This window comes from Elephas maximus, chromosome 13, assembly GCF_024166365.1.
Source record: "Elephas maximus indicus isolate mEleMax1 chromosome 13, mEleMax1 primary haplotype, whole genome shotgun sequence".
NCBI classification, from domain to species: Eukaryota; Metazoa; Chordata; class Mammalia; order Proboscidea; family Elephantidae; genus Elephas; species Elephas maximus.
The window spans coordinates 20,926,941-20,953,448 of record NC_064831.1 but is presented as its reverse complement, the minus strand read 5'-3'; the positions used below and the strand labels follow the sequence as shown (position 1 = coordinate 20,953,448).

Here is a 26,508-nt window from a genome sequence, read left to right as displayed (position 1 = left end):
GTCCTTTTAAATGTTCCCATTTTGTTGTGATTGGAAATACAACTGCTAAACTTAAAAGAACTTTATTTTTTCAAGAGTTTAAATAAACAAAAACTGGAAAAGAAGTACTGTCAGTATTACAGCAAACAGATCATGATTATGTTTTGGATATAGTACCCTCTGTGTCAAGCAGATAGGAAAGGTGTGCAGATTCAGAATCAGCCCACCGTCAACCGGTACCACCATCAAAAAACAACATTTTTTTAAGTGAAGGTGGGAAAAAAGAAGAAATCCAAGTGCTATGTACATAGCTTTGGCCTCAGGAAACTTTTAACAAATTCAGTCTTTGAATTTTCTCTAGAAATTTGTATCTTCAATGCTGTCATATTTATTGGTTGAGGCAGATGTCATTATCCTTCACCTGCTCATTTGCTCATTCTTCATTCAGCAACATTTCTTGAGCATTTTATGTGCCAGACATTTTTCGAGGATATGAGGATAGATCAGTTATCAAAACAGACATGATGCCTGATCTCATAGTGTTTGTTTCAATAAGGAGAGGCAGATAATAATAAAATGTAGGCTAGCACATGTCACTGAGGAAAACACGGGAGGTTCATAGAAGGCCTCTCTGAGACTTGAATGCCAGTAGAAACTGGCCTCTGAAGATGAGTGGAAGGAGGCTTCAATGCATGGGAACAGCAGGTGCAGAGACCTAGTGTGGAACAGGCTTTGTAGAGTTAGGCGTAAGGAATAGACAGGCGGCTGGAAGGCAGTGAGTGGAGGAGAGAGTGGTGCAAGAGGAGCCTGGAGAGGAAATGCAGTTCCTGATCACAGTAATGTAGTGTTTATGTTGATGGGAGTGTTTCCAGTACATATAGATGAGTGGCTATCCCAGGCAGCAAAGAGAGGACAGGGATGACCTGCTGTGTCCTTTCCCTCAGTGTCTGCTTGCAGGTGAAATCTGTTTGGCCAGGGCTAAACCTGCTGTCCTGGGCCCTGAGATTTGCTATAGCCATCTTTCCACACAGTCTTGAGGGTGCTGCTTGGTTGATATTCTGATGACATTGTCAGCAGCATAAGTAAGCCAACCTCAAAATTCTTCCTTTGTTGAAGAAATCGTAGCTGCTTCTGAGCTCTTGACTTTGAACCTTCCTTTTCCCAGAGCCTGGATTGTTCCTTATGATTTACCACATTCTGCAGTTATCTTAGTAATTCTCTGGGGTTTTTTATTTGTTTCTTCTTCTCCCCTAGAATGTGAGCTCCATAAGGGCAGAGACCTACCCACTCTGCCGTATTGACTGCTGTATCCCATCCTGGCATAGAGTAGATGCTCAATGAAAATTTGAATGGGGGGTGTGTGTCTGTCCACTTATACAAGTAGAAATGCCCATAAATGTTTGTCTTAATTATTGAAATTATCCAGTTCTTTTCACACATAATATCTGGATGCCTTCCCTTTTTAGCTCTTTACATGGCTGGCTCTTGCTGACATTTAAGTCTCATTTAAGATGTCCTGTATTCATAAAGTTCTTCTCTGATCACTGGTTAAAGAATTTACCTCTACCACTCCTTCCAACCCTTCCCCCGGTTACTTAAAGAAAAGCATAGTGACTTATTTTTATACTACTTATCACAGTCTGAAATCATCTTGTTTATTTAGTCCCTGAGTGAAAGCTTCTTCAGGGCAGAGACTGTCTATATCCTTCAAGTTTCCATCCCGGGTGCCTGCATGGTGCCTGGCGCTGAGGAGGTACTTAGTAAATATTTGTTGAGTGAGTGGATTTGACTTAAAGAGTTTTAGGGCATTCTTTAGTCAAATCTAAAGCCTCTAATCACATCAAATGTAGTGTTTCTGGTAAACTCAAAGTAACAAAAAATATTTTCAGACTAGGTTGAATCAAAATTTATCATGAATTTGAATGGCGCTGGCCAAGAAGAGGAAACCCTGGTGGCGTAGTGGTTAAGTGCTATGGCTGCTAACCAAACGTCAGCAGTTAGAATCTACCAGGCACTCCCTGGAAACCATATAGGGCAGTTCTGCTCTGTCCTATAGGGTCGCTATGAGTTGAAATTGACTCAGCAGCAGTGGGTGTGGTTTTAGGTTTGACCAAGAAGAGCCAGCATTTTAAGCTCTTTTTTGTCATTGGTAGTCTCTGGAGGAGTAAACAGATACTGGCCAGCTACAAAACATTCAGTCATCTCCTGGCACTGGGATTATGGGTGACTTTTATTTTCTTATTGATGCATGAAACTGGTCTTTGCAATCTATATTACCAAGATTTTTTTCTAATTATAAAAATATTTAAAAAAAAACAATGCTAAAAATATTAAGGAGCATTAGATATAACACTTTTAAAGATGAAACCGAGCCTATGAATAATTTAGTTAAAAACCGCACATGGAATGGCGTGGTTTGCAGGCCAGAGTTAGCCCTGCTGTTACATTTGAGACTTACCCTGTTGACTCCTGGAGTATATAGCCGACAGTGATTAATACCACAGTGCTTGTACATGAGAGTCTTATTAAGTAATACAGTAATATTTTTGCTGAGGAAGTGCTGAATAGCACTAAGCCAACATTTTAGTTTAAAAATATTTAATTCGTATGCTGTAAAATTTGTTACTCGGCAATTATACACTGTGGAGAAAAGGAATGTTCTCTGATTTTTTGTTGCCGTTTTTTCGTATCTATTGCAAACCCTAGGTGCTTTTCATAATTAACCAGTCAGAATTAATAACCTTTTAGTACTCCAAAATGTCTTACTTGGCCTACTTTGTCCGAAAATTATCAGAGGAAGTGAATTGCCAACATTTATTGTGTGGGCAGTGGGTTAAGTGTTTTACTTGTATTGATTTGTTTAGTCTTCACAGGAACTGTATGAAATAAGCATTTTTCAAATCTTATTGTCTGCAACCCATGCTAATGAATTTGGATCATCATCCCAGTACTGAACATCTTTATATATAAGAAAAATCAAAGTTTCATGAATTAATGTTAACACTGCAATCAATTTTCTCTTCTAATTTTTTTAAATACTGGTTTTGACCCACATCGACTTGATGGCAGTAGGTGTGGTTTTTTGGTTTATTGAATTGCAGGTCTCATGAAAAATACTGAGGTGGTATTATCCCCATTTTATAGATGAGGAAACTGACAGGCTAAGTGAACTGCCCAAGTGTCACAGCTAGTAAGTGGTAGGATTTGAACTGGGACCCTGGACTCTTACTCAGTAGATTAAATTGAATTATACAGCAGTGCAGACGATTTCCAGAACAAATTGGAAATCAGAGCAATATCTGTCTTGTTTCTGTGATAGGAAAAAAAAAAATGTTTCTTCTACCCCCAGCTCTGGCCTCCACCTGCCAGGAAGAAGTTGATTTGCTGAGCATAAGACAGTGAGAAGGGACCCTGAAGACCTGAGAGTAGGGGTTGAGAGTCTTTTGGATCCTACAGGGAACTTTGAGAATTTGGGCAAGGCAGAGAGGGGGGCAGAATTGTTTGTTTGGGTTTTTTGTTGTTGTTGTTGTTAAGGAATTTTCTGCAACTTTGAGGAAAAGCTTTTTTCCACCTCCCTATAAAACTCTCAGTAAAATACAACCTGCTCACTGATACTTGAAATGTGGATTTGGTTTTTGTGCAGCCCCAAAGCTGGAAATAGGTCAGAACAGAGACAGCCTGCTGGTGCCAGCCGTATCTGGGTAAACTTTAGTGGGAAAGTGTCACATATTCAATAAACATTTATTGCCTGCTGTGTTTGGGGAACTGTTCTGGGTACAAGTGATATAGATGACTAAGACCTACCAAACTAAATTTTCTGTGAATATTTACTAGATAAGAAGAGAAGGACCTCATAGGCCTCAACTATGGAAGGAACCTTGAGTCATTACGTATCTCAATCTTGTAGTCTAGAAAGTTCACTGACACTCTTACCGACAAGTAGCTCTGTGAGGTTAGATACCATGTCCATCTTGTCTACCACTATATCCTGGTTGCCTGGCACGCTGTAGATACTCTAGTAGTTGTTTATTGATTGTTGATTTATAATTCCTGTAGTATTTAGAGCCCAGGCCAGGGTCCGGTTATTTACATCTGCTTATAAGAGTGGTGAATAAAAAGTTTTTATAAGAGTGGTGAATAAAAAGTTAGTAGTTCATCTGGAGAAATTGACTTACCAAGTGATATTCATGAGCATATTACACTGTTTACTGAAATCATTTTCTGTTGCCCTGTGATTTGCTTCCGAAATTATTGCCCAAATAGAAAAATGACCAGTCATTTGTAGTATTCCTTTTCCTTTCCCACTGGGTTGAGCGACCATCCTCACAGTCGTTGCTGTGTTTGAACCCATTGTTGTAACCACTGACTGTGTCAGTCCATCTCATTGAATGTCTTCCTCTTTTTCGCTGACCTTCCTGTTTACCAAGCATGATGTCCTTCTCTAGGGACTGATATCCCTCCTGATAACATGCCCAAAGTACGTGAGACAAAGTCTCACCATCCTCACTTCTAAGGAGCATTCTGGCTGTACTTCTTCCAAGACAGACTTGTTCGTTCTTCTGGCAGTCCATGGTATATTCAGTATCCTTCGCCAACAGCATAAAGGCATCAATTCTTCTTCAGTCTTCTTTATTCATTGTCCAGCTTTCACATGATTATGAGGTGATTGAAAATGCCATGGTTTGAGTTAGGTGTACCTTAGTCCTCAAGTGACATCTTTCCTTTTTAATACTTTAAAGAGGTTTTTTGCAGCAGATTTGCCCAATGCAGTGCATCATCTGATTTCTTGACTGCTGCTTCCATGGGTGTTGATTGTGGATCCAAGTAAAACGAAATCCTCAACAGCTTCAGTCTTTCCTCTGTTTACCACTATGTTGCTTAGTGGCCTAGTCGTGAGTATTTTTGTTTTCTTTATGTTGAGGCATAATCCATACTAAAGGCTGTGGTCCTTGATTTTTATCAGTAAGTGCTTCAAGGCCTCTTCACTTTCAGGAAGCAAGGTTGTGTCATTTGCGTAACGCAGGTTGTTAATGAGCCTTTCTCCAATCCTGATGCCTGGTCCTTCATATAGTCCAGCTTCTCAGATGATTTGCTCAACATACAGATTGAATAAATTATTGGTGAAAGGATACAACCCTGATGCATACCTTTTCTGACTGTGAACCATGCAGTATCCCTTTCTTCTGTTCGAACACCTGCCTCTTGATCTATGTACAGGCTCCTTGTGAGCACAGTTAAGTGTTCTGGAATTCTCATTCTTCGCAGTGTTGTCTGTAGTTTGTTATGATCCACACAGTCAAATGCCTTTGTGTAGTCAATAGAACACAGGTAAACATCTTTCTGGTATTCTCTGCTTTCAGCCAAGATCCATCTAACATCATTGTGATATCCCTCATTTCATGTCCTCTTCTGAATACGGCTTGAATTTCTGGCAGTTCCCTGTAAATGTACTCCTGCAACTATTTTTGAATTATCTTCAGCAAAATTTTACTTGTGTGTGATATTAATGATATTGTTCGATAATTTCCACATTCCATTGGATCAGCTCTCTTTGGAATGGGTATGTACGGGCCCTCTTCCAAGTAGCTGTCTTCCAAATTCCTTGGCATGGACGAGTGATGAGCACTTCCAGCATTGCATACATTTGTTGAAACATCTCAATTGGTATCCCATCAATTCCTGGAGCTGTGTTTTTCACCAGTGCCTTCAGTATAGTTTGGACTTCTTCCTTCAGTACCATCGGTTCTTCATCATACGCTACCTCCCGAAATGGTTGAATGTTGACCAATTGTTTTTGGTACAGTGATTTTGTGTATTCCTTCCATCTTCTCTTGATGCTTCCTGTGTCGTTCAGTTTTTTGCTTATAGATCAGTATTGCAACTCAGAGTTTGAATTTTTTCTTCAGTTCTTTCAGCTTGGGAAATGCCAAGAGTGGTCTTCCTTTTTGGTTTTCTATCTCCAGGTGCTTGCACATTTCGTTATAAAACTTAACTTTGTGTTACTGAGCTGCTCTTTGAAACTTTTTGTTCAGCTCTTTTACTTCATCATCTCTTCTGTTCACTTTAGCTACTCTACATTCAAGAGCAAGTTTCAGACTCTCTTCTAACACCCATTTTGGTCTTCTCTTTCTCTCCTGTCTTTTCAATGACCTTTTGCTTTCTTCATGTATGATGTCCTTGATGTGTTCCTACAGCTCATCTCTTCTTCAGTCGTTATTGTTCAGTGCATCAAATCTATTTTTTAGATGGTCACTAAATACAGGTGGGATATACTGAAGGTCATACTTTGACTCTTGTGGACCTGTTTTTATTTTCTTCAGCTTCAGTGTGAACTTGGGTATGAGCAGTTGGTGGTCTGCTCTGCAGTTGGCCCCTGGCCTTGTTCTGTAGTTGATTTGATTCCTGTGTGTTCCATCAGCAAGGTCCTCATGTACAGTCATCATTTATGTTGTTGAAGAAAGGTATTTCCAGTGAATAAGTTGTTTGTTTTGCAAAATTTTATCATGCGATCTCCTTCATCATTTCTATCACCAAGGTGATATTTCCCAAGTACTGATACTTCTTCATTTCCAGCTTTTGCATTCCAATCACCAGTAATTATCAGTGCATCTTGATTGAATTTTTAATGAATTTCAGACTGCAGAAGTTGGTAAAAAATCTTCAATTTCTTCACCTTTGGCCTTAGTGGTTGGTGTGTAAATTTGAATAACAGTTGATTTAACTGGTCTTTCTTGTAGTCCTATGGATATTATCCTGTTAATTGACAGTGTTATACTTCAGGGTAGATCTTGAAGTGTTCATTTTGACAATGAATGCGATGCTGTTCTCCCTGGTGTCTGTCGTAATGTGGTGGCTTGCCTGTCGCTGTGATGCTGGAAGCTATGCTACCAGTATTTCAAATACCAGCAAGGTCATCCATGGTGGACAGGTTGCAGTGGAGCTTCCAGACTAAGACAGACTGGGAAGAAGGACCTGAAGATCTACTTCTGAAAAAATTTTAGCCAGTGAAAACCTTATGAATATCAGCAGAACATTGTATGATATAGTGCCAGAAGATGAGCCCCTCAGGTTGAAAGGCACTCAAAATATAGAGTGAACAAGTAGTCAAGGAGAGGAAATATATATAAGTAAGTACAGTGTGAGGAGCCTTCTGTGATGCAAATGGCTAAGTTGCTTGGCTACTAACCAGAAGGTTGGCGTGGTTCGAATACATTCACAGGCACCTTGGAAGAAAGGCCAGGTGATCTACTTTCAAAAGATTACAACCATTGAAAACCCTATGGAGCACAGTTCTATTCTAACACATACGAGGTTGCCGTGAGTCAGAATTGACTCGACAGCAGTAGGTCTAAGCACAGTATATGGCAGGAGTTACCGGGTGGCAATTTAAGTAAGAGTTACAGGGACTGTTCTGTCAGAAATCTGCCATCTGCACTGTGAATAATCACAGACGGGGCCTAGAGTTGATGCACTTGCTGTCTGTGATCCTTGTTCTCTTTAATTTGTTTTCCTTTTTAAAGGACACTTTCCTGTTTGCTCTACTGAAATCTTCGTAAGAGAGAAATTATAGTCTCCCCCTGCTGGATGTGACTGCTGGAACCTGAAATTTTAGCTTAATTAGCATGTGTTTAAGTAGCTACGTAATACTCACGTATTTCAACTTTCAAATTGTCTATCCCACAGCCTCGCTCAGCAGCCTGTTGATCACACCTTTCCCATCTCCAAGCCCCTCCACATCCTCTTCCAGTAGTTACCAGCGCCGCTGGCTTCGAAGTCAGACAACGAGTTTGGAAAATGGCATCGTCCCAAGGAGGTGAGTAGCAACTGGAAACCATCGGGGCACCAGACCCCGCCCTGCACTTGTCTGTTGTTGACAAAAAGGAGGACTAAAACGTTCTGGCTGCAGCTTAGCCTGAAAGCTTGCAAGTTCTATGGAAAGAATAAATAAAAGCTAGAGAATATATCCTAGTTTGGGAAACACTGGAAAACATCTGGGTGGTTGAACCGCGTATGCACTAGATTTGGTACTAGTTTAAAATGAGTGCACTTACTCTGTAAACTGGCTCTGTTTCAGAACAGTTCTTACAAACGAGAAGGGTGAACTAAACCCCTTCCTTCTCTTACAATGATAGCTGTGCAATATTTGAAAATATATAAACTCAAGAGTTCGTGATATAGTTACTGTCTTTGTAAACCTTAAATTCTTAAACTAACCAGACGTGGGTGTGTTAACAGAGAGAGCATCAAGGCATTTTCTCCCATCCTCTCAGTGGTTTTATTTTGGATCTAAAGCTTAGTTGTGTGGAAAGTATACACTTTTGGCTTATTATACTATTAGATTAGTAGCTTCCAACCGTTTTTTACCTACAACCTCAAAACTTAACAGTATAGATAGGTTTTGTGTGTGGAAATTCACACGTACATTGATCGGCTAGGAGCCCCCATGAGCAAGGAGCTGTGAAGATGTAAAGATGGCTCCGCTGTGCGCCTGCACCTGCGTGGTTTATGGACTAGAAGGGAACATGACGTGCACATAAATAATGGCCTGAGATAGAAAGTGAGAAATGCCGTATGGAAGCATAGGAAAGGGCTTGGGAGTAGTCAGAGGAGGGAGAGAATGCTTGCAGTGGTGGCCGGGGGAGGAATTGGTGAATCCTCCTGGAGGAGATGGTACTAAAAGCACAGGCTGTGAAACAAGGGGTCAGGGTGCGTGGTCAGCACACATCAGCCGCTGGCCTCCCTTCTCCTAGGTAGCTCGACAGGAGGAAAATAATGTAGCTGCGTCACTCACTGAGGAGCTGTGTTTTGGTTGGTGGCTTTGTGTGGAATGGTTAAGAGCTTAGAACTTGGCGTGGGGTCTAGTTCTAGCTCTGCCGCTCACTAGATGTATGGTCGGAGGAGTCACCTGGATTCTGAGCATCCTTTCCTCACCTGCTGTGTGATAAATGGTACTCTTGCCTGCCTCAGAGCACTGCTGGAGGGTTGAATTAGGTAAAGCAGGTCAAGTGTTAGCCCACGACATGGGCCAGGATAAATAAATATTGGTCAGAGCATTGTTGGAGGGTTAAATTAGATAAAGCAAGTCAAGTGTTAGCCCATGGGATTGGCTATGATAAATAAATATTGGTCAGCACAACTTCCTGTCATTATTTTCATCATTATCATTACCAGTGCTGAGCTGATGGAGAAGACACCTCCACCGTTATCACTGTCGTTCTGGCGACTTCTGTGACTAGAAGACATGCCCTTGGAGTCCTTCCCCTTTAGATAGCTTGTCTTTGCTAAAAATGCTTTTCCAGACCTTTCCAGGTTAGATCTAAAGTTGAATAGCGTTCCTCAACCCACTTCTCCAAAATCCTTGAGCACCCTAATTTGAGTGGAGATGTGGCATTGGAAACCAAATGAATCTCTAGTGAACTTACACCTAAAGTAAGTATCTCGAATTCAGAAAGCCTGCGTATATAGTTAGAACTGACTTCATAATTTGTGGGGCCAGTGCAAATAAAAATCTGGACCCCTTTGGTTAAATGGCAGGGAAAAAGTGCTGTTAAAGGTGCTAAAATATAAAGCTTTTTCTTTAAAAATACTTTACTTATAAAACATAATCCAAACCAAACCAAACCCACTGCCGTCGAGTCAATTCCAACTCATAGCAACCCTATAGGACAGAGTAGAACTGCCCCATAGAGTTTCCAAGGATCTCCTGGTGGATTCTAACTACTGACCTTTTGGTTAGCAGCTGTAGCTCTTAACCGCTATGCCACCAGGGTTCCCATAAAATATAATAAAACCAAAAATAAAAACCAAACCGTTTGCCATCTAGTCAATTACGACTCACAGTGACCCTATAGAACAGAGCAGAACTGCCCCATAGGGTTTCCAGGGAGCGGCTGGTGGATTCACACTGCTGACCTTTTGGTTAGCAGCCGTAGCTCTTGATCATTCTACCAGTAGTGATATGTGAATAACATAAACTATTAATTGCAAAATACAGTATTTTTGGTGCCATAATTTTATATAACATGATAAATAATACTACTTTATTAATGTGATATCCTGATTCATCATAAGATTTTTGTGGGTCGCTTTTCTGCAAATTCATTTGTTAGATCATCAAAATTTATACTTTTAACAGCTTCATTTTCAGTCACTATAACCAGTCGATCCTGGCAAATGCAAGGTGGCAGATAATTTTTGATAATTTTTTCATTTTGGAAAGGATCTTTCTGCTAATGCAACTATTGCTGGGGCTTTTGAGAGTATTTTATAGGTTGTGACAGCATTGGAACACATTTCTGGTAACTTTCAAAATAGAAATTTTAGTACATCTAAATCAGATGATTTCTGTGGATCTGTTTCTCTGAAAGAATTTAATTCTTCACACACATGCATTGCATGTAAGTCTTAATTTTAAGTGTAAACTTATGAATGTTGTTTTAGTGTGTCCTCTGACATTTCCTGTGGAGGTCTTACAAGAAACCAAAACTATCTTTACGAGTTATATATAATTCAAAAACATTTTTTTTATGCATTCTATCACTGTGTCTTCAACTTTGAGGATTAATTTTTAAAATGGTCTTCCTCACTAATAATTTGTTCATCTGAAGACTCATATGAAAGCAATGTTCTTTTCTGTCCAATGCATTTCATTTCTATTCTATGGATATTTCCTTTGTAATGTTGTAGCAGTTTTCATACACAGAGATTATAAACTCTATGAAGAATTCTAGTAACCCCTGATGTATGCTTTACTGCAGTGTCCGTGTGTAGGCTTTTATGTCATCATAATTACCGTCCTGGCGTGCAGGCTGGAGAGTTCATATTTGTGCAGACTCCATAGGGATTGGCTTTGAGGCAGCCTACCCCCTCAGGTCCCAGGGCTACCTGAGCCCCTCCTCCCTCTCCTGGCTGTGGTGGCTGCTGCTGCTGCTGCTGTCACAGGCACCAATCTGGGCCCAGGTCCCAGCCTGGCCGACATGGGGTCCCGGGGCATCCTGCCTGAACACCATGCCAATTGTTCGGTGCCAGGCTACATGCCATGCCCACGGGCTGAGCCCACCCGTGCTGCTCTGCCGCCCAGAGTCTCCACTGCTCACGTGCCTACTCCATGAGACATCTCTTAGAGAACACAGGTTCGAAGATGAAGTCACTGAGAACTTCAAGATGGCAGCAGCAGAACGTTGGTACCTTCCGAGGGTGGGCCCTGTGCGTGCACGCACGCGGGTCATCTGCCCACAGACCAGCCAGTGCGGCACTGTTTGAGAATGCAGGTACAGCAGTTACTTCGAGTTGACCTGTTCTTTCACAGACCCTTCATCCTTCATTTAAAGGATATTTCATTTGAACACTCCCTTTGGCAGGTGTGTGGATGGGAAAATTAGTTTCTTATTCTAGAAACATGGGAACAGTGGGCACCAAAAATTATGATTGCCTCTGGCTTTGAGAGAAAATTCACAGCCATCAAAACACTTCCTTCCTAAGAAAGTTAAAGCCTATAGTCAGGGATGATATTCAAAATCCTGAACAGCTGGTTCCGTGCTAACACCCATGCCTGCACCCCCTGCTATGTCGGCGTTAAGCTTGGTTACAGGATGGGGAGCGGGGCTCCGTCATTGACTACCTGGTGCACAAGTATTGCCTGTGGTGGAAGAGAAAAACAAAAATCCAAACCCATTGCCATTGAGTTGATTCCAACTCATGTGACCCTGTGTGTTACAGAGTAGAACTGAGCCCCATAGGGTTTTGTTGATTGTGATCTTTAAGGAAACAGTTTGCTGGGGCTTTCTTCTGCAGAGCCGTTGAACGGGTTCACACCACCACCCTTTAGGTTAGCAGCTGATCACAAACCACTTGTGCCAGCCAAGAATTTTGGTGGGAGAGAAGCTGCAGAGATTTCATGACCTAGTAGAGCTATTGAAACCCTAAAGGAGTGATCCATAATGACCCAGAAAGGCTTTTGATTTGAAGTATGAAATTGAGCCAACCATAAAAAGTTGCACATGGGATGTTTTTTGGCCTATAAAAATGGCAGTTTCATACGGCCCAAAGCTGACATAAATGACTGTTGGACTGAGCAGTCTTGATACCAATGATAGATTATTGAGATATGACTACATAATCAGTTTTTGCTTTGTTTATGATCTCAAATGTTTATAATGCACATACATGTGTATTCATCAAACCAGCGAAACAAAACCCACTGCCGTCGAGTCGATTTCCACTCATAGTGACCCTATAGGACAGAGTAGAACTGCCCCATAGAGTTTCCCAGGAGTGCCTGGCGGATTTGAACTGCAGACCTCTTGATTAGCAGCCGTAGCACTTAACCACTACACCACCAGGGTTTCCTGTAGATGCCAATAAAATTCTCTTCGATTGCTTTATATGGAAACGATTTAAATGCACAGTTGTGATCTTCCCACACTCGACTTAATGCCCCGTGGTTGCCTGTCAGCTGAGATAACAGCTCCAGCTATTTCCGCTCAGTGCTGCAGCTGGCACAGTGCTTCCCGTGGCATAAGCACGGCAGACTGGTCATTTCCAATACCCAAGGAAGTCTGAGTCCCAGACTGGAAGACAGGAATCCTGAGTTCTAACTCCAGCACTGTCACTTGGAAGTTTTCTGTTCCCAAGGCAAGTTGACAATCACACTGCCTCGGTTCCACATTTGCACATGGTCGTGTACTTTACGTAGTGACTTGGGTGGTGAAGTATTCAGAAGAATACTGAAATTTTCTAAACATCCTTTTATTGTATAATTTAAAAATATACCACATAACTTGATTTATTCCGATTTGCATGGTTGATCCAAGACTACAGAAGAAGGCCCAGTTGCCTTAGAGTTCAGTAGAGCTGTCCACCCTATTACAGCTGTGGAAGGTTTTCAGAAAAACAGTAGGTGGCGCTCTCTCCTGTGTTACAGCTAATGAGAGAGCTGGTTATTGTTTATAGAGGCGAGATGAAGGTGATGTGTAAAGTATACAGGGTTCAGTGTTTCTTACAACTTGATTACTAAAGACCAGATTGGCCTGAAGAGGAATAAGCTGATATAGTCGTTTTACTTTTGAAAAAGAAGGGAGATAGGAGATGTCGGACAGGAAGGAAAGGATTACAAGAAGGTATTGGTGTATTCTAAACTCAGAAGAATTTCCTGTACGGAAACTGGTGCAGGAAAACAAGGTTATAGTCTAGGTATTTGGAAGAAAGAAGGGAGCACTGTATGAAACTATGTGAAACCAGTGAGAGAGTCTCAAGAGGGTTTTTGGTTTTTTGTCAAGCAGATGGTTAGAATGTGGAGATTTCTCAGAGAAAACAGCAGCAGCACCTGGTGTGTCCCTTGCTTTGGTGTTTTTGCAGAAAATCCAATTCTTTGATTTTCACTCCTGCTGTTAGCAAGTATTCAGTAGCTATGCTGGCTTTTCAGAGTAGTTGAGAGAGTGAGAATACCCATGTGGTTAGGCGTGTTTGTGATGCTTACCTGGTAAGACCAATTGAATGTGTATTCAGAAATGATTGGCTTCATGGCTCTGTTATTGTAGAACCAGAGTTTCACGGAAGAATCTTAAGTGTTTTTGAGAATTTGACTTGTAACAAGAGAGGTGGGTCTTTCCGTTTGGAGAACTTCCTGTAGAGCCAAATCACAGGGCTGACTCTGAGCGTTTAGAAGGGCAACTTCTAACTTTATCCAGTAGTTTTAATAACCTTGGCAAAGTGAGCCTTGGCATTTAGAGTTTAGACTTACCAGTAAATATCCAAACATGACCTTTTGTTGAACAGAATACCATGTAGGATCGTTTCTCTTCCAATGTTTTCACTTTTTGGTGTCCCTCAGCCAAAACAAAGGGCCTATGTTTGAGCAAACAGATGTTTTATACCCTTTCTAAATACTACCAGTCTGACAGTCAGATAACCCAAGGGAAGAGGAGTAGGAGTCTGACAATGGGACATTTAAAATTACTTTTAGTTGTTGTATGTTTCTTCTCCTGTTAGGATAAAACCGTGACAGAGAATTACACACGAGAATGAAGCAGAGGTAGATGAACTCTTGGTTAAGACCCCGGGTTTTCTGAATTGGCTTTTTGAGTGTTGACCCTTGGCATTACCACTACCTGCAGTATGATTCACTGGAGCGTGGCACCTTTTCAAAACTATTGTTCTTCCAGGTCAACTGACGAGACGTTCAGCTTGGCTGAAGAAACCTGCAGTTCTAACCCAGCCATAGTTCGGAGGAAGAAAATTGCCATAAGTATCATCTTTTCCCTGTGTGAGAAAGAAGAAGCACAAAGAAATTTCCAGGACTTCTTTTTTTCTCATTTCCCGCTGTTTGAATCTCACATGAACAGACTGAAGAGTGCAATTGAAAAGGTAATAGGAGTGTAATCCAGTGTCAAATGGAGCAGCAGTGTGCAATTATGGGGCCTGTAAAGACGGTGCAGGCTGTTTGTTTACGTATCAGATAACTTGCCTCGAGAAGATGCATCGCCGCAGCAGGGGTAGATGCTCATGCACTTGGTGTTAGATATCAGATACTGGAGTGCTTTTGGAAAGGAAATTGCCACTTTCTGAGGGCTTAAGTCATTATTACCTTGAGTGCTTGTAATTGACCATAATTGATCACTGTCTTTTATTAATGAAGCCCCATAGATAAGTTATAAAGGAATTTATTCTCAGTAATTTGGTTTGTTTTCTCGTCAATGAAGGCCATGATCTCCTGTAGGAAGATAGCAGAATCCAGTCACCGAGTCCAGTTTTACATCAGCCGCCTGATGGAAGCCCTGGGAGAATTCAGGTAAGTAGGTAAAGTTTGGCAAATCCAAGAGGGGAAATACATAAGCAAATAGCAGCAGCAGCCATGGATGTAGGGCTACAGAGAGACTGTGACTTGGAAGAATTGGGTGGGACTAGCAATAACTAGTCACTTTAACTAACAGCTCCTTCCTTCAAGATGAAAACTGAGACCAAATTAAGCAAAAAATGTAAGTAATTAATGCTAAGTAACCCTCACTGAACCCCTTGCCCTCGAGTTGAATCTGACTCATAGCGACCTTATAGGACAAGGTAGAACTGCCCCGTAGAGTTTCCGCAGCTGTTATCTTTATTGAAAGGAGCCCTGGTGGTGCAGTGGTTAAGCACTCGGTTGCTAACCGAAAGGTAAGCAGTTCGAATCCACCAGCCGCTCCTCGGGAGAAGGATGTGGCAGTCTGCTTCCGTAACGATTTACAGCTTTGGAAACTATGGGGCAGTTCTGCTCTGCCCTTTAGAGTCACTCTGAGTTGGAATCAACTCCACGGCAATGGGTTTTGGGGTGGGTAATCCCTGATAGCCCTTGATATGGGATGAACGTGGAAAAATAACATTAGCTGTCTCTTATGAGCCTGTTTATTATCCTATGTCATCCTTACAGAACCCCTAAGGGTAAGCACTATTAACTTCATTTTAAAAATGTAGAAACTTGAATTCAGAGGCGCTTGTCCAAAGCATAAATGGAGAGAGTATGTGTGTCAGAGAGATAAACATTCCACTTTGCCAGGACAATCCTAGTTTATGCCCATTGTCCTGGGATAACATGAATAGCACCCCCTTTCACTCTCATGGAGCCCTGGTGGCGCACTGGTTAAAAGCTTAGGCTGCTAACCAAAAGGTCGGCAGTTCAAATCCACCACCCACTCCTTAGAAATCCTATAGGGCAGTTATACTGTCTACAGGGTCGCTATGGGTTGGAATCGGCTCGATGGCAGTGGGCTTGTTATTTTTTTTTTTTTTTCACTCTCGTGTGTGTCCTGGTTTGGACGTTAAATTATGTGGTCACCCTACTATGTCTTCATAATTTTTATTTGATTTGTACTCTGGAGACTGGCTTTCTAAAGTCCTCGCTCCTAGTATGTGGGTAGACAGGTAATCTGCTCTGGGTAGCAGGTGGGCTTCTCTACCACCACGCTGAGCTGAGATTGTTGCGCCATGTCCTAAAGCCACTTTCTCAGTGGTCAAGAGCTAATGAGTCAAACTGCTACTGCTTAGCCAAGAGATAAATAATTTTGCAATTCTTAGAATGTTAGAACATTTTTGTGTGCTTAAGGTACATATGGTGGTGAACTCTGTAATGCTACTTTGAGCAAAATCACCAGCCTTTTTTGGACTCCGGTTTATGTATAAAGTACCCAGGCACTCAGATAATACATTAGTTATCTAGTGAGCCCTGGTGGGGTAGTGGTTAAGCAGTTGGCTGCTAACCAAAAGGTCGACGATTTGAACCCACCAGCTGCTCCTTGGAAACCCTATGGGGCAGTTCTACTCTGTCCTGTAGGGCCGCTATGAGAGGAATCGATAGCAGTGGGCTTGGGTTTTTTCGGTTTTAGTGACCATTAAGTGGGTGGTTGTTTTTTTTAAGTCTTAAGAGGCATATTTTAGAAATAATGTGAAGCTGTGCTTTTTGATGGCTGTCTGATTATTAGTAAACCATAGCGCAGTTTGTGTGGACAGCACTGAGTTCTACCTGTTGCTCTGCTCTAGTCTGGCTAGAAGCTGACTTGTGCTTGAGAGTCTGGGTAACAGTTTAACTGAATATCAATTTTTAGGGGTCAAGAACCTGAAAGTAGAGAACCAGAAAGCCTCACTGTTTATACAGACAGGCCTTGTTCTTACTTCAACAATCAAGTTAGAAATGGCAACAAAACAGAGAGACCTTAGGTTTTAGTAAATGAGTCCCAGTTCCATGTAACCATAACTTGGTGTTGCTATTTAGCTCAGCAAATGCTCAGTTTTGGTGAGGTGGAGTTCTCTTGTGCCTCAGTTCTTTCACACACATGTTTAGAACATCAACTCAGAGAATGTCTCATCTGACTTGATTTGGGAAGAGGTGTTTTATGTTCTGAGATACAGTGGCCTCTTACCCAGTGGAGGTCCTGAGCTAAGTCAGTATGCTCTTTGCAAAAACGCTCATGAGTCACATAGCTTAGAGTAGAGCCTTCTGTAGCAGGCATTGGGTGACCTGCATTCTTATCCTGACCTTGTCATTAAATATTTGTTCCTTGCTCAAGTAACTTTATCTCCCTAGGCCTCAGTTTCTTAATCTGCAAGGTGAGAGAACTGGACCAGTTTCTCCGATTGCTTACAGCTGCAAGAATTGGGTTCTGTTAGTCCATGTAAGCCTAAGTATATGGTATAGTAAAGAAGAGCTGTTTGTGTAGTTTTTCGTCTGAAATGAATAGGGTGCTTTAGCTCAGAGAACTGAAGCATTAACCAAAAGTTAGGAGAGCTGAGTTGTCTCTGGTTACATTTTCAGTATAGCTTATACTTCACCCTTTACTTCCTTGGCATAGAATCTGATACACAAGGGACTGGAAAATAAATTGTTTTTAAAACGAGCATTTTATGTTAGGGGTAAGCATACTTTTTCTGTGAAGGGACAGATAATAAACATTTTAGGCTTTGCAGGCTGTAGGGCCTCTGTTGCAACTACTCACCTTTGCCATTGTGCTGAGAAAGCAGCCACAGATAATATGTAAGTGAATGGCCGTGTTCCAATAAAACTTTATTTATAAAATGAATAGCAGTCAGATTTGTCCTGTGGGCCATGGTTTATAGACCTATTTTATATACTGCTTGAATTAGGAACCCCACAGACCTAAATTTTTGTTTTCTTCTTTATTCTTTCATACAAGTTACCCAAAATAATATTTGTGGCAATTTTGTGTACCCCTTCTTCTCATAGAGGGACTATCTGGAACTTGTATTCTGTTCCAAGGATAGCAGAACCCATATGGCTTACCATGATGTCCAGCACTTTGGAAAAAACCCAGCTCTGCCAGCGCTTTCTCAAGGAGTTTACCCTTCTGATAGAACAGATCAACAAAAACCAGTAAGCTTCAGCTCTCTGGAGACTTGGGTTTGCGCGTGTGCAAGTTCCATGGGCAGTGTACGTACAAAAACCAGTAAGCTTCAGCTCTCTGGAGACTTGGATTTGCGCATGTGCAAGTTCCACGGGCAGTGTACGTACAAAAACCAGTAAGCTTCAGCTCTCTGGAGACTTGGGTTTGCGCGTGTGCAAGTTCCACGGGCAGTGTACGTGCCGTATATGATGTGCCTCACCCTTCACTGACTCATCCGCTTGTGTTTTCTTTCATTTCTCCAAGGTTTTTTGCTGCCTTACTGACTGCAGTGCTAACCTACCACCTGGCCTGGGTACCGACTGTCATGCCTGTTGACCACCCTCCCATTAAAGCCTTCTCGGAGAAACGCACCTCCCAGTCCGTGAACATGCTGGCCAAAACACACCCGTATAACCCTCTCTGGGCGCAGCTGGGTTAGTACCTGATATGACTCTTCAGAGGGTGTATGGGGTCGGACAGGAGAAATGTTAGACTTTGTAGTTTACACTGGCTATCCACCAGTAATCCAGGGCTTGTCATCGGGCAGGCAGGGAGCAGGAGGCTGGCCCATGGATTCCAGTTGTAAGGTGACCACCTCCCTCTTTTTTCCCCCTACTAGCAGCTTTGTCCTATGCTTTTAAAGCAGTATAAGTAAATTGTGTTCTCCCATACCATGGTGGCTGTAAACCCTAGAGCCGGCTTTCTCAGACTCAACACCACTGACAGTTTGGACCAGGTAGTTCTTTGCTGGAAGTGGGTTGGGGTGGGTAACCGTCTTGTGCACTGCAGGATGTTTAGCAGTATCCCCGGCCTTTATTCACTAGATGCCAGTAGAAACCCGCCCCCGCCCCTTATGACAATCAAAAATGTCTCCAGACATTGCTATATGTCCCCTGGAGGGCAACATTGCCCCCTAGCTGAGAACCGCTTCCCTGGAGAATAGACTGGGTGGAAGAAAGACAGGAGAGAAAAAAATCTATAACACGACATAATGCCAGCATCTTTTTAACTTTCCTTAAGTCAGAAATCTTGTCTTTCTCTATACTGCTCACTTGCAGCTACTTGGTAGCATTTATTTTCTCAAAGCTTTAGACTCAGGCGTAGCATTGGAATCTAACGCGTTGGCATAGTTGGTTACAGAGTTTGGGACTTATGGGGCCAGAGCTGCATGTTTAGGTTCATGTGGAGGAGAGGTGTACTCTAGACCTCTCAATCCAGTACATTTAGAATGAAAAACAAAACACACACACTCAGTTCTACACTCTGTGCTAGATGCCAAAGACATGGCCCGAGTAACACATCCTGCCTCGCCTCAGGAAGCTAGATGCTGGCCTAATAGAGGAGGCAGATTTGTCTTCAGACAATTTCAACATCCCGTTGACAGGAGTGTGCAAGAGAGAGACAATATAGCATCGTGGTTGAGAGCGTGGTTACCAGAGCTGAAGTGCCTAGATTGACTCTTAATCTCCATCACTTACCAACAGAATGACCACGAGCATGTTACTTAACTTCACTTTGCCTCAGTTTCTTCATCTGTAAAATGGTTGCTGTGGGTGTCAAATTAGTTATATACACTAATGGACCACGCCTACTACAACCTCTGCCAGATTGAGCCCAGAACAACTAGATGGTGCCCGACTACCACCACCAACTGCTCTGACAGAGATCACAATAAAGGGTCCCAGACAGAGTGAGAAAAATGTGGAACAAAATTCAAATTTACACAGATATACACAGAAATGACCGGACTTGCTGCTCTGACAGAGACTGGAGAAACCCCAAGAGTATGGCCCCCAGGATACCCTTTTAACTCAGTACTGGAGTCACTCCTGAGGTTTATGCTTCAGCCAAAGTTTGGACAGGTCTATAGGGCAAATAACACACATGAAGAACATGCTCCGTAGTTCAGTCACATGTACGAGACGAAATGGGCACACCAGCCCAAAAGCAAAGACAAGGAGCAGGAAGGGACAGAAAAAACTGGACGAATGGAAACAGGGAACCGGGGTGGAGAAGGGGAGGGTGTTGACACATTGTGGGGTTGGCAACCAGTGTCGTAAAACAGTTTGTGTTTTAATTGTTTGAGAAACTAATTTGCTGTACAGACCACAATAAAAAAAATTGGTTATATACGTACAGAGCATCTTTGTTTTTGATGCGCTGATGCTGACACTAATATTGGAAGGGCACCCAGAGAGATAGGGTGAGGGGATGGTGGCAGTGCCCAAGGAAGGCTGAGTCAAGGAAAGCCTAAGGTGGCATTTCCCAGAAAAAGAAGTAGGGACTGGGGAACACACTACAGTCTTAGACAAAAGCATGTTATAATAACACTGAAAAGTTGACACCATGAGTAAAATACTGTTTTAAGTGCTTTTCACAGTAATTATTAATAAGTTAATTAATTAGATCCTCATTGAATCCTTATTATTATTGTCCTCATTTTATAGTGAATAAAGATGTTGGACAGCCCTTGTGCCCTTGGTCTCGAGGTTAGAGGGGTAACAGGTGTGTGTTAAATAAATTAATTCAATAGTTTATGGATATTAAAAATGGACTGAATGCAGCCATTGGTACTGAGTTCAGAAGAGAACTCAGAACGTGTGTAACTCACTCTGGGTCATGCGGTTCTTCCCGAGGGGGACAGAATGTCGTTGTTGTTTCTATGGAACGATAATCTTAAAAGAAAGGGATATCGTTAGTGGAGAAAGGAAGGGGCCTGGATAGTAAGGAAACGTGGTATTTCATGCTACTGGGTCACCCATTTAAAAACAGTACTAATTAAGTAGTGCAAATTTAATTAGATAAATGTATTTATAACTAGACATGCTTCTCACTTGAAATTTAACTAATTGAGAGCCATTAATTCCCTATGTTCAGCATAACAAGGGGAAGTCCCTTTCTGTGGTTCACAGCTGTCATTTTCCAGAGGCAGCCATGCGTTATTGAAAGTTTCCAATCCTCCCATCCCCCAAACAATGCAGCAGGGCTCTGGCTGTTGACAAGAGTAGTGCTGAGGAGAAGGCGAGGCCCTGGCAGAGAGAAGGCCTGTGATAGCTGTGTAAAGCCAAGTGTAAATGACGGGTAAATTTCCATTATTACAAAAAATCGAGTAGCTTCGATAATTTGACAGGGGAGACACTTGCTTCCAATTATTTTTTTTTTTTTAATTATTTAGCAAGTCACGGTAAATGGGAAAATATAAATTGCTCAGAATATACAGTGATGCATGTGTAGTTTTAATCAGGGTTCCTAAATATTCTATCTTGAATTACCTCAGAGACTTACCTGAGAGCTTGCCAGGACAGGCCTCACTGGTGTGCCCACTTCTGCGTGGCTTCTCAGCATTCCCTGGGAAGGGAGGCAAGAAGCTGGAAGCAGCAACACATTTCAGGCTCTCAAGGACTTGTTCCAGAGCTTAGCAACCCTTGCTGCTGCATAACACGCGTACTCTATGCAAGGATTTCTCGAAATGTGAATTACAGCCTCTTTTAGTGGGTTCTGGAAGTAACGTAGTGAGCCAAAAAAGTATTTAAAAGGTGTGATGGAATAGAAAATGTCAGAGTGACTCACAGAGATGTTTTGTGAAATGTTCATTTCGGAGGGCTTATGAGGTTGCAATTAAAGTATATTTCTTCCTTGAGGTGGATAGTTTGAACGAAGTTTGAACACCACTGAATTATACCCCTAATGATTCCAGATCAGCGTCTTTTTGACCCTAATGATTTCAATGATTTGTGGAAATAAAAAGCACCTTTTCTCCTTGAAAAATGTTTGGGATCACTGGTTTACATTAATATAAGTAAAAGTCTAAAATTTCCTCTTCATTTTTAAAAATAATACTAATGAAAACAAAGGAATCTAGTCTAAAATTAGTAGCTTCATCAATCAAGGACTCAAAAAATTGTCTTCAAGTTAAAGATCCCAGTAAATCTTTAATATTAAGGGTCTACTATTTTTACGATGCATTATTTTATGGAGTTTGGTTCTAAAGTAATGGCACTCATTACACACACTTTGCTCTCATTATTTTATACAGTTTAAACTATTATAAATTTTATTTTTAATAGCCTTCCTTATTTTACTTTTTTCCATTTATGCCTAGAAACGTAAAGTTAAATGCATTCTGAGTGGCCTTTCTCTTGTGGTTTATTATACTAGATTTTGGATCTGTAACGTTTATCTTCTTTAACACTGAGACTGACTTAACAAAAATGCCTCACGAATTCGTGAAATGACCATGATATGTTGTAACAGTGGACAGAGTATTAAAAGGAAAGTGACACTAATAAACTCTTAGTCAAGAAAGTACTTGTCCTAGCATTAGACTGCAATTCTGAGTTATCCCTTTGAATTCTTGGATGATTTTTCAGTCAATTGCAAAAGCCTCAAAGATAAAGATCTATAAGCCTATAGTCTAATCTGTTCGTCGAATTGTTTAATATTTCTGCCCTGCCCTTTACCGCCACCACGAGTCTGTCAGTTTGTCATACTGTGGTGGCTTGTGTGTTGCTATGATGTTAGAAGCTATGCCACCAGAAGGGTCACACATGGTGGACAGGTTTCAGCAGAGCTTCCAGACTAAGACAGACTAGGAAGAAGGACCTAGTGGTCTACTGTGGACAAAATGGGCCAGTGAAAACATAATGGATAGCAGCAAGACATTTACTAATATAGTGCTGGAAGATGAGCTGCTCAGATTGGAAGGCACTCAAAATATGACTAGGGAAGAGCTGCCTCCTCAAAGTAGAGTCAACCTTAATGACGTGGGTGGAGTAAAGCTTTCAAGACCTTCATTTGCTGCTATAGCACAACTCAAAATGAGAAGAAACAGCTGCAAACATCCATTAGCAATCGGAATGTGGAATGTACGAAGTATGAAAATTGGAAGTCATCAAAAATGAAATGGAATTCATAAAGATCGATATCCTAGGCATTAATGAGCTGAAATGAACTGATATTGGCCATTTTGAATCAGTTAGTCATATGATCTACTGTGCCAGGAATGACAAATTGAAGACGAATGGTGTTGCATTCATTGTCAAAAAGGACATTTCAGATCTATCCTGAAGTACAGCGCTGTCAGTGATAGCATAATATCCATATGCCTACAAGGAAGACTAGTCAATACAATTATTATTCAAATTTACGCACCAACCCCTAATGCCAAAGATGAGGAAATTGAAGATTTTTACCAACTTCTGCAGTCTGAAATTGATCACACATGCAGTCAAGATATGTTGATAATTACTGGTGTTTGGAATGCAGAAGTTGGAAACAAAGAAGTTGGAAAATATGACCTTAGTGATAGAAACAGCTCCAGAGATCACATGATAGAATTACAAATACGTTTTTCACCAACATAAATGGCGACTGTACATGTGGACCTTGCTGGATGGAATACACAGAAATCAAATCAACTGCATCTTGGAAAAAAACAATAGAGAAACTCAATATCATCAGTCAAAACAAGGCCAGGGGCCGACTGCGGAACGGAACATCAATTGCTCATACACAATTTCAAGTTGAAGCTGAAGAAAATAAAAAGTTCATGAGAGCCAAAGTGCGACCTTGAGTACATCCTACCCGAATTTAGACAACTCAAGAATAGACTGGACGTGTTGTAACACTAATGACTGAAGACCAGACGAGTTATGGAATGACATCAAGGACATCATACATGAAAAAAGCAAAAGGTCATCAAAAAGATAGGAAAGAAAGAACAAAATGGTTGGATGGACTCTGAAACTTGCTCTTGAACATCAAGTGGCTAAAGTGAACAGAAGAAATGATGAAGTAAAAGAGGCGAACAGAAAATTTCAAAAGGCAGCTCAAGAAGACAAAGTATTATAATAAAATGTGCAAAGAGCTGGAGATAGAAAACCAAAAGGGAAAAACACACTCGGCATTTCTCAAGTTGAAAGAGCTGGGAAAAAAAAAAATTCAAGCTTCGAGTTGCAATCTTGAAGGATTCTATGGGAAAATATTGAACAATACAAGAAGCATCAAAAAAAGATGGAAGGAATACACAAAGTTATTCTACCAAAAAGAATTGGTTGACGTCCAACCATTTCAGGAGGTAGCATATGATCAAGAACCGGAGATATTGAAGGAAGAATTCCTGTCTTCACTGAAAGCATTGATGAAAAACAAGGCTCTGGGGATTGATGGAATATCAGTTGAGATGTTTCAGCAAATGGATGCAACTCTGGAAGTGCTCACTCATCTGTGCCGGGAAGTTTAGAAGACAGCTACCTGACCAACTGACTGGAAGAGATCTATATTTATGCCCATTCCAAAGAAAGGTGATCCAACAGAATATGGAAATTATTGAACAAAATCATTACTATCACACGCAAGTAAAGTTTTGCTAAAGATACTCAAAAACAACAGTACACTGTCAGGGAACTGCCAGAAATTCAAGCCGGATTCAGAAGGGGGTGTGGAACGAGGAGTATTATTGCTGATGTCAGATGGATCTTGGCAGATAAGATGCAGAGAATACCAGAAAGATGTTTACCTGTGTTTTATTGTTCACTGTGGATCTAACAAATTACAGATAACATGGAGAAGAGTGGGAATTCCAGAACACTTAATCATGCTTATGAGGAACCTATACACAGACAAACAGGCAGTGGTTTGAACAGAACAAGGGGATACTGTGTGATTTAAAATCAGGAAAGGTGTGCATCAGGGTTGCATCCTTTCAACATCCTTATTCAATGTGTATGCCGAGCAAATAATCCAAGAGGCTGGACTGTATTAAGAAGAACATGGCATCAGGATTGGAGGAAGACTAATTAATAACCTGTGATATGCAGATGACACAACCTTGCTTGCTGAAAGTAAAGAGAACTTGAAGCACTTACTGATGAAGATCAAACACCACCGCCTTCAGTATGGATTACACCTCAACATAAAGAAAACCAAAATCCTCATTTACTGGATCAAAAAGCAACATTCATGATAAATGGAAAAAAAATTGAAGTTGTCAAGGATTTCATTTTACATGGATCCACAATCAAAGCCTAATGGAAGCAGCAGTCAAGAAATCAAACGATGCATTGCACTGGGCAAATCTGCTGCAAAAGACCTCTTTAAGGTATTAAAAAAGCAAAGATGTTACTTTGAGGACTAAGTTGTGCCTGACCCATGCCATGGTATTTTCAGTCACCTCATACGCATGGAAAGCTAGACAATGAATAAGGAAGACCAAAGAATTGACAACCTGTGAATTATGTTGTTGGTGAAGAATACCATGGACTGCTAGAAGAATGAAGACATCTGTCTTGGAAGAGGTACTGCCAAAATGCTCCTTAGAAGTGAGGATGGCAATGCTTCGTCTTGTGTACTTTGGATATATTATCAGGAGGAACCAGTCTCTGGAGAAGGATATCTTGCTTGGTAAAGTAGAGGGTCAGTGAAAAAGAGGAAGATGCCCAGTGAGATGGGTTGACACAGTGGCTGCAACAAAGGGTTCAAGTATAGCAAGGATTTGAGGAAGGCGCCAGATCAGGCAGTGTTTTGTTCTGTTGTACATAGGGTCACTATGAGTCAGAACCAACTCGACCGCACCCAGCAACAGCACCCTTTACTTGTTCTAAGGAACAGCAGCTGTATAGGAGGAATACTCTCCAAAGGGAGTACTTTCTAATGGTTCCCCAGAGAGAAATACTTCCTGATGGCCCTCAGAACTTTTTTCTCAACCTTACGCTATTAATTTTAATTAGTTTTATTTAGTGTATGCCCTTATAAATGCCTTCTCTCCTTTCTCTAGATGCATTCTCTGATATGTTCAGCTTTTTTAGTTCTTATTTATAACTATTGCCACGTGACCCCCCCTCCTTTATTTAGTGTCTTTCAGGCTTTGATTTATTCTAACATTCTAGTTATTTCTTTAACAATTTCTGACTCATAGAGTTGGTTATACAGAGATGTAAATGAGATATATGCATGTAAAACACTTAGCACGGTGTGGTACTCAGTGAATGTTGGTTTATTGTTGTAATGTCAATATTATCAAAGTTTTAAATGTGTAACTTATTATCAATTTAATAATCAAATTATCTAAAGTAATAAGTTTAGTCATTTGGCACTTAACAAATACTTCTGATGAAAAGTTTGTACTGCTGGGTTCAATTACACCTTGGCCCTTCTTCTACCCTTAACCTAAATGTATTGCCGATGTTTCATTAGCCAGTTTTTAATCAGTTTGTCAGAATATGACTAATGGGACATGTTTTTTTTCCAGGAGAATTTGAACATAAAGAAAACATTCAGATTTATTACTCATGATTAAGTGATTTTCTTCTTGTTAATGAAATTGATCATACTTGGTATGTGTATGGACAGAATTCTAGGCAGGCCCTCGTCGAATATTTTGAATGCACTTGCTAAACTTCCTTTCAGAGACTCCCCAATTTGGATTTACCCCAAGCCCCATTGTCCCGGGATTCTTCTAACATTCTTATCATTCCAATTTCCAAGATACCGTATTTGATTTAGTCACATATCCAAGGCTCTGGCTTTCACTTTCATATTGGTGGGTTGAAAAACAAGAACACTGAGCAGTGCTGTGTGGATGAGAGTGCTGGCCTCATCCATCACGGACGGCAGGCTATTGCCTGTGCCAGCCCTTTCCAGACGGACTTCCCCGTGTAGAAGC

The 26,508-nt window shown here is 41.2% G+C and overlaps 1 protein-coding gene across 9 annotated transcripts in view; it reads left to right on the top strand.

Annotated features, from left to right (window-relative positions):
* The window catches only part of FNIP2 (folliculin interacting protein 2), a 191,351-nt gene that overhangs the window by 95,113 nt on the left and 69,730 nt on the right, over positions 1-26,508 (top strand). For all 9 annotated transcript variants that reach the window (XR_007519836.1, XM_049905417.1, XM_049905413.1 and 6 more), the window contains 5 exons: positions 7,663-7,792; positions 14,142-14,343; positions 14,679-14,767; positions 17,690-17,836; positions 18,111-18,280. Coding sequence is in view for 8 of the 9 variants with exons in the window: in XM_049905417.1 (XP_049761374.1) it covers positions 7,663-7,792; positions 14,142-14,343; positions 14,679-14,767; positions 17,690-17,836; positions 18,111-18,280 (738 nt within the window). In the remaining variant the exon portion in view is untranslated. The remainder of the gene's footprint in view (positions 1-7,662; positions 7,793-14,141; positions 14,344-14,678; positions 14,768-17,689; positions 17,837-18,110; positions 18,281-26,508) is intronic.